General features: G+C 31.4%; 1 protein-coding gene across 1 annotated transcript in view; it reads left to right on the forward strand.

Moving 5' to 3' along the window:
- The window catches only part of LOC122566628 (proton-coupled amino acid transporter-like protein CG1139), a 69,828-nt gene that overhangs the window by 47,510 nt on the left and 7,232 nt on the right, over positions 1 to 15,086 (forward strand). Inside the window, 5 exon segments of the mRNA XM_043724183.1 lie at positions 9,608 to 9,832; positions 10,212 to 10,390; positions 11,221 to 11,405; positions 14,747 to 14,848; positions 14,851 to 14,986. Coding sequence (XP_043580118.1) covers positions 9,608 to 9,832; positions 10,212 to 10,390; positions 11,221 to 11,405; positions 14,747 to 14,848; positions 14,851 to 14,986 — 827 coding nt within the window.

Raw genomic sequence — 15,086 nt, forward strand, 5'->3', positions numbered from 1 at the left:
GGTGGTCCGGTATTAGTTTTTCTTTTTCTATTGTTGGTTTTAGGCGGTTATATATTATTTTCTCTAGTAGTTTGGAAAACGCAGGTAGTAGTGATATTGGCCTGTAAGATGCAGTTAAATGTGGGTTTTTGTTTGGTTTGGGTAACATTACGATCTGTGCTATTTTCCATAATGCAGGAAAATACTGTATTCTTAGAATGTTTATCGTCAAAAATGAAAGCCATTTAATAGAAGTTAGATATGCACAACATATATTGTGATAAAATTATGACCTGGAGTCATAGAACTTTATATTTAGACACCTACCATTAACAATAAACAAAAAGGCAAATTTTCCTACAGCTGAAAAATATTCGATTCTGAAAAAGTTAAACAGTGGCTATGTTAAATATAGGAACACGTCCTTAAAGTTTTCATTCTGCTTCATTCACTCTTTTTATAATCTACGATTCAAGGGCGAGATAAAGCTGAATTCTGTGATCAGAATGTCGGTACGCCGATTTCCTGTTTAATTTTAAAGCGTTTAACCAAATTCGGCCCGTGGCAACAAGAGGTGGAGAAACGGAGCATTCGAGGGTCGTGTCATTAAATTATTCCAGAACGTGAGCCCGACGGGTGTCCTCGATCAGTTTCTGTGCGTAATTCGACAGAAGAATAACTCGGAACATCTGACTTGGCTCGCGATTCTTCGTGTCGCGCGCCATTGTAGAATTAAATGTCGTACGTACTTTTTATTGCGATTTGATACTAAATTCTTGAAATTTCAGAAAAGAAATATTTATAGTAGCTATAAAATAATTTTGTACACATCCTCTTTCCTTTTATAAGGATTTATTTTTGATATTTTCATTTTATAAATTATATAAATTATAATTATATAAATAATATTGTGGATGAACAATTTTTATTAAGAACAATAACGTGGTATAAATATAAAAAAAGATTATATCACAAGATAGTAAATAAAATGCAATATAATCGTTATTATTAATCAATTCCATGTTACCAAAGCTATTTTTCTGCGTTTCCCTTAATTAATAAGAATGTTCTAATTGGGATTCTAAGTAACAAATTTAAATGACTAATTTCTGTTGATTTTTGTAATTTTTAGAAATAGATTCTTGTATTTAAAAACTTTTGAATTTGTAGTAATACGAGTTCTATCGTTATACGAGATCTATCGTTAAAGTATAAACTTTCATATTTATCTTTCATCCGGAATTATTATTTTTATACTTACGATTTTAGTTTTACGTTATTTATATTTTAAGATTTATAGATAATCGATGGTAATTTCGCTCGTTTGCGCGATTAGGTCACATACTGAAAATTTGTCAACGAACCGAATAAGTCCATTGGTTAAATCAGTTGTCCGGCAAACAAGATTCTGGAACGCGATTGCTATCGCAGAAAAAGAGTTAATTGTTTCTTTTTCTTCCGTGAACATCAAATTTATACATATAAAGAAAGAAATTGCATTTTTTGAAAGAATAGAGTTATAATAGAATAGAGTAAAATTAGACTATTTGCTAAGATATTTGAAAGAATAACTAATCTGTTTTTGCATCTTTTGGCGTAATGTACAATTTACTTTTTCATTTGGCTCGATTCCAAGATCTTTCCTAATATCTTCGACAAATAATATAGAGCAATAATCTGTCAAACACTGCGATATCCGAATATTATTAAGTGATCCGCGAATTCTTATGCATTTGTGAAAAATGTTGACGTGCAAAGATACATATAGTATATGTAAAAATATATAAAATATTTCAAGTATAGTACTCGTTACAATATTTAAGAGCTTTCTATCTTGAACCCATTTCGTTCGTTACATTCATAAAAATATAAAATGTCATAAATATTTGCACTTTAATTAAAAGAGTCACTGTACCTAAGCATATAAACGAATGACCAATCTTTTTTGGTAAGTGAAAATCCGTACTAAACTAACGCACAACCACTCGACTTTGAGAAGTTAGATTGCTTACCATCTCTCACTACCTTTTACATCCCCTTCTCACGACACTTTGTCGTCGACCCGGTTTCTACGCTGGCACGTGCAAAATTTTCAAGCGCCCTCCAGGACATCGGAATCGGGCAGAAGCACGCGATTCGAATCACTGACTCCGAAAAACGATCTTTCTCGTTGAACGTGCGTGTCGGCAAACAGAATCGTTCGCTGGAACGGTTCCGTTGCACCAAGCCTCCGGCCATTTCTCTCTCTCTCTCTCTCTTTCCTTTTTCTGTTCTTCTTTTTCCGTCTTTTTCTGTTTTTCTCTCTCTAGCTTTCTCTCTTTTTCTATTTTTCATCGTAGACGGGCTTGTTGCACGCGACCAAAAAACGTCAGCGGCAAGAACCTTCGCGGACAGCGATTTTTTGAACGCGTCCCGAAACTCTGTTTCGCTTTCCGTTCCAGCAAATCCCGATTCCCGATAAACGTTTCGTGTCAAAATGTTGTTTTGCCGGCGGCGAATCATATGGAGGGAGTTGAACGCGATCTTTGCAACCATTTTGTCGGCCATTCGTATGGAAAAGTGAGGCATACACGTTGGATAATTGACGAATGAGACTTTTGAACAGAGACTGCGTTTAGTTGCGTCTGTTTGTACAACGCAGGGGCATGCGATTGTTAATTCATTGATTCTTGTTTTGATGTGGAAAGAAAGATTGCTAATGGTTTTCTCTTGGTAATTTTTAGATCTTTGATCGTACGTTATGTTTATGAGTAATTAGCTTTGGGTAATGTATTGGAAGAGCTTGTAATTACCGCATGCTTGCAATACGTTGAATCGGTACTGATGGGTTTGAATTTAGTTTTTGTTAAAGGTGAGACTCGTACTGGAGATAAGTGAGATGTTCTTTGTGTGAAAAATGAATTTTACTTCAAGAATTTAGATGGAGTGATCGGTGGAATGTTTTAGATCGTATAAAATTAAAATGTAAAATATTGTTGAGTGGATATTTATGAAATGAAACAGGAATCGACGATACACATTGTACAGCGATATATACAATATCGATACTACATTACAATTTAAAACACGAAATGTACACAAAACAAACGCTAAAACCTTCCTATTCATTACGAATTCTAATAATCCTAAAGAAAATCTTGTCAAAAATACCTGAAAATTCTTGAAATCATCCATTATTAATAATGTCCTGCCCATTGCAGATAGGAGAATATTTAAAATAGAACAAGCACTAAAGCCACTGCCAAAATTCCTTCACACGGATATAGTTATCTTAAGAAAGGCATCAGAAATTAAGAATATTTGAAAAACCGCAAAATCATTCACTATTAAAAACTATCCATCATATATGTGGAAGGTATTGACCAGAAATCGAAGGTACTGGAGCAGTTGCCATACATAGGCATCGACATAAGAATCGACATAGGAATCGAAGGTATACATTGACTGGTGTACACGCGCGCGCGCGCGTCAAAGAGAGAAGGAGAAAGAGGACGAACTATAATGTCAGGGAGACGTCCCGCGGCGCTAGACTGTGACTAAATCCGCAGTACCCATGCAGTGTTTACACTCGAGATGATGCCTCCTAATGCTAATACGCGGTGCAGCGCAGCCTCTCCTCCGGTTTCTTAATGCTCAATCGCAATCCAATGAAAAGTGTATGAATGGCAAACGATTATCAAGTCGAGCGGGCGCCCTCAATGTGTCCGCCGAGGCGTCCGCGCAACCCTGCTGCGTTAACCGACGTCGAATCCGGACCAAATGGTACGAATTCGCTGCGTTTCCCTCTCGTTTTCTCCCTTCTACGTTACATTCGTTGATTCCCTTTCTTTCGTTCGCTTTTCACCTCGTCCATCGGCACTTTTCTCTCTATTACTCTTTTAGGTTGGCCGCCAGCTTTTTTTGTGGATTCAGCCGGTCATAGGACAGAAGTTTTTGCAGGGATACGTAACGGAGAGCACGTGGTAGGATTTCCGGCTCACTCAACGATTTGGTTCGGGTCAGAGAGCAGTAAGAAACGCAATTACCATTGTTAGTAAATGCGAGATGTTGGGAGATTTGAGGAGATGGAATCATTGAGATCGAAGGTGAAATGAAGAATAACAGATACGGTGGTGTCAATTTGATATTGGAAAGAAGAAAGCTGGAACATTAAAGTGGTAGAGAAATGATACCAAAATCGGACTCCCGATTTATCATCTATGTATAAGGTAATCATGATACAATCGGTAAGTGGGTGTGATTCTAGGTGAAAAAGTAAATCGAAAACAGAATGAAGTCTGTTAGTATGACGCTTCGTTTTCGAGAAAAAAGGGATTTGAAAATCGATATTTGAAGATCGATCAAGTATTATAAGTATAATAATTAATTGGAACCAGTAATTTTGATAGGTTAATCATAATTTCCGAAGAGAAGTTTTAATAAATAATAATTTCGAAACAGTTATTTTGTTGTTCTGATAAATAATAATTACAAAATTAAATAATAATTCCTATAAATAATATTTCCAAAACAGTAATATAAATAGATAGATATTAATTTTGGAAAGGTAATTCCTAAAAATCTTAATTTTAAAAAAGTAATTTCAATGTATAATCGCCCCAAAACAGTAATTCGAATTCTCGTGTCAACCTTTTAACGTGAATTCTCCAACCGATCCCCGTTCCCCCTTGGGTAGTTCACTCGAAAAGAAAGCGGTTTGTCGTCGTGGCCTTAACCACGATTCACGGTTCAAGCTCACGCCGATGATCCCTTTTATCCAATCCGCGAGAAGCCGCGAGGCGTTAAATCCCCCGGGAAAATCTCCGTAACTGAACTCGCGTTCCCGCTAAGTCGGTCAGCTCGGTCCAGCCGAGTGAGAGGATCACAATACCAGGCCGTGGAATCGGGTATCCAATCCTTATTCTGTCTTTCGACGTTGTCCCAGGCCTCTCTGGAAATTAGTTGTCCGAGAAATTCATGTTAATGTCGAGCAATCGACCGCAGTGGTCCGTGAGAAAATAGCCAACGTGACGAACAGATCCGGAAATGTTTCCAAAGAGAATCTTTAGTGTAGCTCTGTTACAAGGTGTTTAATCTTCTGTTATTTGGCTTTGGGTCTGAGGATGATGCTTTCTTTTTGAGAGGTGGAATGATGGTGGGAGTTTCCAAAGAATATGTTTTGTTGATTGCGATGGTTTGGATTAGATGTCATGTTTGAATGTGTTTTAGAGATACACGTGTGATTAATCTGTGTAGTTTTTAATACAAAAGTACACGGATAAGTAAAACAGGCTCGTGTTCTTATAATTCTACATTTCGGAAAGAACAGTAAAAAAATAACTATAAAGAATAAGATATGAATGTAGTATTTTATTTATGGATATTTTATATAGTTTTACATATTTAAATTCTCCATAAATACATAAAATTTCGCAATCTAGTGATTAAATATTTGAATATACCCATCGATACATTACCCTTATACGAGATATTTGTAGTTAATTTAATATTTTTTAAAAACTTCCATAGTTTGTAAGATAAGATTAACTCAAAATATTAACTCCAAAACTGTTTTCTGAGTCTTATCTATTTATTTATGCATTTATTTATTTACTTACTAACATTTTTTACATATTAAAAGAACATATTTTAGCCAAGATAATCCGATTTTTGACAATCTATAAACATATTGAACACTCATTACTTCAAACGAATTTGAGATTTTTTAAAAGGATATCGGCAGTTTTAAATATATGTAATATAATATAATATAATGTAGTATATATTATATTATGTATATGTATTATATATAAAATATATATAAGTATATAATATATATAATAAAATTCTATATAATTTTGAAGTGATTTTGATGGATTTTAGCTGTAACTTTTATTTACTTATTTCATTTTCACAAAGAATTTCTTTAGAAAGATATATCTTCAAAAATAGAGTTTCAGAAATGTCTTTCATTACGTAAATGAAATTAACAAAAACATCCTGAATATCAGGATAAATGTAAGAAATAAATTTCGACAGATTTATGTTTATTAAAGGAAATTAGTTTAAAATTATAAATGATCATTCTATCGCTTTTAAGTACTGAGCTAATTTCTGGACTGTTTGCATATTAAGTGGACATTCTATCTTTCTGTACTAGATTTGGGAGAAAAATGAGCGGACGAAAAGAGCCTGAAAGTCAGGATGAACCTTATGATCCTTATGAACATCGATCGCCTCCGAAACCAGTCTCGTATAACCATTTCTTTAATAACTTTTATGAAATTTTGTATAAAATACATTACTGCTTACAAGTATTTAGACATTTCGGTGTATTTACAGCACCAGTATGTGAATTTTACATTAAAACATAGAAATTAATAGCAAATTAATAATTAGGAGCAGAAAATCTTATAAAATCAGCAGATTGTAAACTTCAATTATCTATTTAAAAGCTTACTACAATTAAATTATTAATATTGTGATTATATTAATAATAAATTATTAACTTATTACAGTTAGGTTGCGTGCAATTATATTGCATTTCAATAACCTACGATATCATTTTTTGCATTTTCCAATAATTATCTAAGGATGTTCTTTATTTACCATAAAATTTAAATCGTAGAGTATTTTCAAAGTATCATAATCATACCAATGTAAATATCACTATAAAATTTAAAATAAATTTCAGTACTTTCAAAAAACTCCTTTGTGTCACCCATTTAGTTGAATGTTTGAAAAACTGGTTTTGAGAAAATAACAAATTTTCCTTAATGAAGCTGAATAATAAAAAGTTTTAGACGAAATTTAGGTTCATAAAGTTTGACAATTATGAGGGATAATTTCATTCTTGAATATTGTTTTTTAAGAATCAATTTCATCGTGTCACAATATTCTATTCTATTATATTTTATTATATATTTTATCATATATAGTCTGTTATACATAGCGATGATAAGCATAAAGAACATATTATTTTAGATCCAATTGCTTTGTTATGTAATTGTAATTTACTAATGGACTCACATCTCGTTAAAAATAGTTGAGTGTTCGATTGCTTTTGAGCAGTAATGTAATATACAGGGTGGTTTGTAACTGGTGGTACAAGCGGAAAGGGGGTGATTCTATGCGAAAGAAGTAGTCGAAAATATAAAATAAAAATTGTTCGTTTGAGGCTTTGTTCTCGAGAAAATCGACCTTGAATTTTCGCTCGGTACGCGTGCACTTTATCACGTCTTGTTATAACGAATCTCACTGCAGATCGTTGTCTCGATTGACGTTATGTTGATAAACACTTCCAATGTGACCGAAGTGTTTTCCTACCTATTAACTTACTATCCGACTTTTATCGCTATCCACTATCAGTACCTATTAGTCTACCATCATGTCTACATACAGCAATCGGGAATATACGGGCATGATACTTTCGTTAGGTGCGTGTGGTGGTAACGCATCAGCCGCCGCTGATCATTACAGACACCGGTATCCAAATCGTCGACATCCTGACAGAGGTGTTATTCAAAGAGCAAAACGAACCCTCGGTGAATATGGTTCTTTTGAAAAAAAGTTCAAAAGTTGAAAATTGGCTATCCCCACGAATTATTATGTTTGTAAAATTTATATGTTGCACACTTGCTGCCACAATGACATAACTCAAAAGGTTCGCAGTTTTTGAGATACTAGCGTAGAGGAAACAATCCGTTCTAGAAATGGTATTTAATTAATTCCATGTTATATCGCAAGGTTTCATGTTATAATTTTACAGGACCTTACTGTTTGCTTTAATTTTGTTGTAGTCCTCGAACTTTTTCGTTCCAATCTGATTCTCATTTAAGCAAGTAAATGTTAAGCAAGCAATTTTAATGTTTTAAGAACCTTTTTGGTAAAATTGAAACGAGAGAAGTCATATACATTGGTTTCGTAATTGAAAGAATCTTAAAAAAGCTTAAGAAATTTCTTAAAAATAAAAGAAACAAACCTAAAAATTTACAGATTTGCAAAATTTGTGGAGAATAAAAAACACGTGAAGGATTAAAATTAATTCAAGAAACATAGTAGAGTTAAAGAAATCTTGCAGTTCAGTTCGACATATATTACTTTTCACCATTCTGTATCTAACGAGTACAAGAAAAAAACATAATAAATGATTTTAAAAATTTCATTTTCTAAAAGGGAATAGCTTGAAAATTCAATATATCAATAAATCCCATATTACCAAAAGTGATTGTATTTGTTTTTAAGATTAAAATAAGTTTTCCCATCTCCTTTATAATTTTAGAATATATGGAATAGAATATTTGCGCGCCATGACATTAAGATATTGAAAATATTAAAGTATCTCTTTCATAATACTTATATCTTTAATATTTTATAAAATTTCGTTAATTTATCATTTATTTTTAAATTTAAAAATTTTTATATCTTCCGATCTAATAGATCCTTCTCATTTTTGATTATTTCATATTAATTTCGTATCAAGAATGTCACAGTTCAGAATCGGAATAGTTTTAAAGGCACATATAAATTTATCGAATTAAATGAGAATATTATAACATTTTTCTACATACAAGTTCGACATCTTATACTAATTTAGCAGTTTAATGCGTGTTTTCAAAAAATTATAACGATTCAAATTCATTTTCCATAAAAACATAATTCCTAAATTATGTTATTGTTGTAGTAAATGAAAGATATGAATTCATTCTTGTATTAGATGTATGGACCAATTTATAACGAAGATTGATAATCTATAGGGTATCTTGCAACTGATATGAAACCAGTCAAATGGTTTTATGTAATAAAAGAAAAGGAAAACATAAAATAATGCTTTTTCACGTGAAACTTTATTTCTAAAAAAATTTACTTTAACCTTATCCGTTGGATCTAGGAATTTTGTAATTTATTTTACACAGAGACATCAATACATTTTTTAACATTCGAGGTTATTGATTGTTGACGATATTTAATAAAGAAACATTGTCAGTAAATAAATAAGGTGATTATGAGAGAGGGATTAAGCGATACGAAGATGGAAGACAACAAAGTCATTAGGTGTTCAATATAATTATAATATTAATATGATATATTATAATAATACGATTCTGATTACTAAAATATAAGACTGCCAAAGAAAAAAAAAAAAAAATTCTTAATGCAAAGGAAAAAGATAAACCTTGATTCATGACTATATTAAAAACAAATAGTTATAAATTTATAAAATTTCTATGAAGGATTATAAGTTAGTCATTCCAATGATACTAGTAATTTTAATGAAAAATAAATTTAAGTACTTTTTGGAAAAATCTATCCGCTTTTTTCTATCAAATTTTTAGGCCACAAATCAATATCAAATTCAGTGTGTCAAATAAAAGTAACATAATCAATATTTTAGTCACGTTATAATTGGTTCATTCGCCCTTCGTGATATAATGATATAAAAAAATTCAAAAGAAAAACAATTCTCTTTCGAACCTCTTCGTATGGTATTTCATTTGAAAATTCATTCGAATTTTTCAGATATTTCGTCGATGCAACAATCCTAATGTGTTATATAGGGATCGGCGCAGTGTACGTTGTATTCATATCTCAGATAATACAAAAATCTTTTGATTCTGAAAGAACCCTAGATGAAGGATATTACGCCTAGTTCTTGTTTCCTCTCTGCTTTGTAATAAACATGATGAAATATTTGCACGACATCGCGGTTATTTCCATTTTTGGTAATTTATTACTCTTTATTGCTGCCACGATTGGCGCAGTATACGCTTTGAAAGATGGAATTGGCGAAAAGTGGGTCATGATTGGCTTGGACATGTATTTGTATCCGAAATTCGTTGGGACGGTTTTCTTCAGTATGAGTTCTCCTGGAATAGTAAGTTTTCAGCTATATTCAGTTAACAATGGTGAATCTAATGTTCAATTTTTAGACTAAATGACTAAAAACTTATATAATTTATATTATTATGTATTATATATTACATGAAATAGTATATATTTTGTTACTACGAGACTGTGGACTTTTGTGCAAATTTTTATGAACACAATTACAGAAATAGAATCTAAGCAAAAATTTGCTTTACTTACTACACTTCTGTATATTATATGCATTCTGTTCATTTTTGCATCTTTCAATTTCGTATAAATAGATAAAAATCCACAGTTTAATTCTGTAGTAAAATAATTTGTACAAAACTCCTTTGCTTTATAATCAAAAAATGTTTGCTTTTTCAATTGAGGATTATTATTCTTAGGTGCTAGCAATACAACACGATATGCAAAAGCCATGGAATTACACGAAATTCAGCGGAGTATTAAACCACGCTATGATACACATAACTCTTCTGCATACTTTTATCCGTGTTGTTGGTTACCTGAAATGGAGCTGCGATTCAGGAGGCAATTTCATTCGAAACCATCCAGTAAACGATCTGTACAAATTTTTGCGTATATTTTATTCTTTCAAACGAGACACACCACCGTTCAGAGGTATCAGGACACTTGTTTATTTTTGACAAGATATATTTGAATTATAAAACTACGGATAAAAAAATTGAACTGCAATAATTTTATTCCTTATAAGCATTATATATAACAGGATATTATGAGGTCATTAACCTAATTTTTCAAAACTAATATGCAACAAGAAAACTAGAGTTTGTAATTATACAGTCTCGTAAAATTATTTTATTAGTTGACAAATTCTTTATCTTCAAATCTTTCAATAGGTTTCCTACAGTACGAATTATATTTAAATAATAAATATACAAGATGATCAGAAGGCTACTTGACTCATACTAATTTTAATTGTTTAATATTTTAAAATCAGGTAAAAGTTCCACTGATTTTTAATTGTTTAATATTTTTAAATCATATAGAAGCTCCATCTCTGGAAGTTCGTTAAAAGAAATTTTGATGTTTTTTTGCATTATTCAGTTGTAATTTGTTCTATACTCTGATTATGTTGGAATATCTAATAGAAGTGAGAATTTCTTTTCGTAAAAAACGTGATTAGATTAATATGTTGATAGATAACAGTAAAGTATGTGCGGTAAAGAGATGATGGCGAACTCTTTAAATTATTGGCTTATTAATCCCCATATATTTTCGTACAACATTTTTTTATCGAATTATTGTTTTTGGCTACCTTGTATTTTGGCTACGTTGTTTTCAATTATTAGCTTATCATTCATTTATACATATGAACGGTTGTGTATTCTATAATATAGCCAATAACACGATATTATTATTTTATTTTGTTAGGGGAACAATATCTGCATTCGTGATGCAGGGCCTATCGATATATTTCACATATGGATTACAATGCTATATGCCAATTATTATCTTATTGGATGAGTATATTATTCCAGCATTTAATAAAAAATCAATCTACGGAACTTCATGTTGTTGGAATCTGACAGTTCGTTTGGGCATCAGCCTTATTACGTTTATATATATATATAAAGTTTTCATTTTGTGTAAAGAAATTCTTATACCTATTGTGCTCAAAACGATTAGAGGATCGTTCTCCTTGTATTTCTGATTTTCATATTTATCTTTCGCGTTTGTACATTTTTTTTATTGATTGTTTTAAAGTTATTCTTTATCGCAGTACCATGTAAATCTTATTTATGTCGATATGTTTTAATAGAACCTTTCATAGTAGCGATTCTCTAATTGTTTGGATTTTTAAAATTTTTTTCACTTACAATGTATAATGATTTTAATGTATAAATGCGAGTTACTGGTAAATTACCTGCTGTATAAAGGAAAGGCAGAAATTGAATGGTTTTACAGAGAACATAATCTGGTATAATTATTTCTTCTCGAGATGAACGCGTAGAGATTGTGATTCATAAACGGGATCATATAATTTTTGATGTACCAATCGATCTGTTTTGACATTCTTTATAGAAAATTATTAATCTATTCATGTCGAAAAACCATTAGTCTAGCAGGTATTTTAACTTTTATCTTGTAAACCCTATCGTACAGAAGACAAAAATGCAAAGAAAAAAACCAATATAGTCGATTTTTATGAAATACAAGAAAAATAGCGAGACACAGCTTTGAACATTTTTTGATACAGTAGATAGTTTACCATTAATTCGCATTTATAGATTAATATCTGACATCCCGAATATAAAAGTTTATGAGTAGGTAACTCACTAAGGCTTAAAGCTATACAGTGGCTATTAAAGGTATTTACAAACCATTGAAATTATTATAGCGTCTACATACTAAATAATTAGATCAAAGTATATTACATTTTATATTATTTGTTATCTAATATTTTCATATGATTACAAAAATTTGATATTATAAAATGTAGAACCCTACAAAGAAAATTCTCCGTAGGAAACTAGGGGTATGTGCAAATACTTTTTGTAATCACTGTAGATTGTTTAAAGTATAACATTAATAAGCTTATATGATTGTCATATAACAGAAACTATTGAATCTTTTCTTTTGAATCTACAGTTGATGAGTGTGAATAATTGTTTCGAGCAGCATACTTTAGCTTTTCTCAGTTTACCTTTAGCAAAAATAATTCTATCGTGATATATAACTTCATGTCTTTCGTATCTTTTGTTTCTTTATTTATTCAACGTGATTGTTTATATTGAACAATAATTTCGCCCAGAGTTTGATTTGTTTCTTTTATTTTTCTTAAAAAGAAAATCTTTTTCATGGCGCAAAAAATATCTTTAATAATTCTTCATCTTCCTTTTGTTTAAAATGTTTATGTTTCATGGGAAACAATTTCATTTAGAATTCTGATCTTTCTTTTCTCTTTCAGTACTTCATGCTTGTTTCTTTCATTTCGCATACGTTACTTCCTTTTAGAAAAAAATCTTTCTGTTTGCGTTTGTAGTAAGTTATGTAACGCATAATCTCACTATCGTATAATTGTCTTCATTCTTCTCACTCTTTCAATTTTGCATTTGCTTGATTTTACAAAATACTTAACACTATACATCTAATTCCGCTGCGTTTTTCGCGTAACCTACTCAATTCTATTTTTCTATTAAGTACAAATTTCTTAATTTTAAAAGAAAAAGATATCTTTGTTACTAAAAGCAATTTTTGTTCGTGTAATTTGTAACGTGTAATGTGTAATTTTTTGTTGCAACATTTTGCCAAAGATTTTGTTAAAACATTAAATATCTTTTTGTCTGTTGAAACAAGGGTACGATTCAGATATTACTCAGAATATTTTGAAATAAAAAATGCGAGGTCTGTAACAGAATTAATGCTACACATTTAATATTTGACAGAAATCTAAATTTTATTCATTATTCATCTTTAACAAAAACGAATGAATACGACAAAAAACAATCTTAGAGAAAATTTCTCTTTCTTCTTTTCGTTTCCTTTCTCTTTTATATTTTCAAGGTAAACTCAAAGGGAAGTTGCAACGGATTGAATCTCCTCTTTCTCATGGGGGAAGTTCACGAAATCGATCAATTGATCCGATAGCAGTCCATCACAAGCTAGATATTACCAAAGTTCCAGAATCTATTTTCGTGAAATTTAGTATAGATAGCCCAGTTTCTCTCGTGGCGCGCCATAACGGAACTCTTGATGCAAGTATTCATCGTTCTAATAAAGGATGCTTCGCTGGCCTAACTACCGATCTTGTGATTGATTCTTCGTCAGTAAGCGGACGAGTAAAAAAATCAGAAAACTTTCATATTATAATATTTGTGCAAATATTTATATAATATCTTAACCTTTCTACTGCGAATGACATTGGGCAGACAATTGAATTATTAAACGACACTGATTGTTAATGGGATTTAATTTAATATATTCGATGATTATTTTGCCGATATTTAACTAATCGAACAAGAAATAAACAAGTACTATATTTACGATTTTATTCAATGTGAATTTTCCTGTTATATAATATTTGCAAAAATTGTCGAAAATTCGTATATATTTGTTCTTTAAGATTAAAATAAAATTTTTGGTGAGTTTGTAGAACCGTTCCGTTCTCTCCGATTTCGGTGATTATTGAATATGTTATAGAAATCAACATTTTGAACAATTTTCTCCTATACATATAACCATCGGTCTCGGTTAGTTTCCAAGATATTCGCAAAAAACTGCAGGTACTACTACAGTGTATTTCTGTATATAGTCGTGCGTCTGTGGCAGCGTATGTTAGTATTAGTTGCCGGCCACCGGCTGATCATCTTGAGTTTGTAAACGAGGGTCAACCGAGCTTAGAAACCCCGTGCATGACGTACATATGCGAGGGTGCAAGAAGTGTCTGTTATTAAGTAAAGTGTCAACTTAATTAAAAGTGAATATCATCAATGTATTGGGTTTAGGCTTGGATCAGGTTTTTCAATACGGCTGTCGCGAGGTGGCCAGCAACGCTTGTGTGAAATAATAAGAAATTAATATTAAAATAATAGACGAATAAATAATTGATATTATGTTACGAAATAGAATAATTTTTATCACATTACGCAAACGTTGGCGGTCGCCTCGCAGCGGCTGGATTGAAAATATTATCCTAAACTCAAACCTAATACTTTGCTGATATTCACTTCTAATTGAGTTATACATTATAACAGATATTTCCTGCATTCTTGTTGTCCCGCATATGCATGTAGCAGGGGACGTTAAGTTTGTCCGACCATAGTAATCCAGTACCATTTCATAGTAATCCTTCTCGCTTCGTATGGGTTTCCATTTCTTTTTGAAACAGTTTTGGATAAATATAATCAAACTTTTGAGCGATCGTATAAATTTAACGAAACGTAAATCAAAATTACAGGTTTGTTGGCAGCGATAATTCCTAAATTGGATTTATTCATCGCTGTGGTAGGAGCTGTTTGTTCATCGACTTTATCAACCATTATTCCAGTTACTCTGTATATTCTGTACATTACAACAATTATGGCATGCTGAAATGGAAATTAATTTTAGGCTTGTCTCTGTTGATTGTTGCATCCTTTATCACATTGTGTGCCATCATAGTTAATATAATTTTGATTGCCGAATATTTCAGAAGCAGGTATATTATGACATAAAATTATAAAATTGTAATATGGAAAATGTTTATTTGAAAAAAATTATACAAAGACCACGAAAAGCGAATGATAAAAAGATCCATA

The sequence above is a fragment of the Bombus pyrosoma genome, linkage group LG4 (genome assembly GCF_014825855.1).
Source record: "Bombus pyrosoma isolate SC7728 linkage group LG4, ASM1482585v1, whole genome shotgun sequence".
NCBI classification, from domain to species: domain Eukaryota; kingdom Metazoa; phylum Arthropoda; class Insecta; order Hymenoptera; family Apidae; genus Bombus; species Bombus pyrosoma.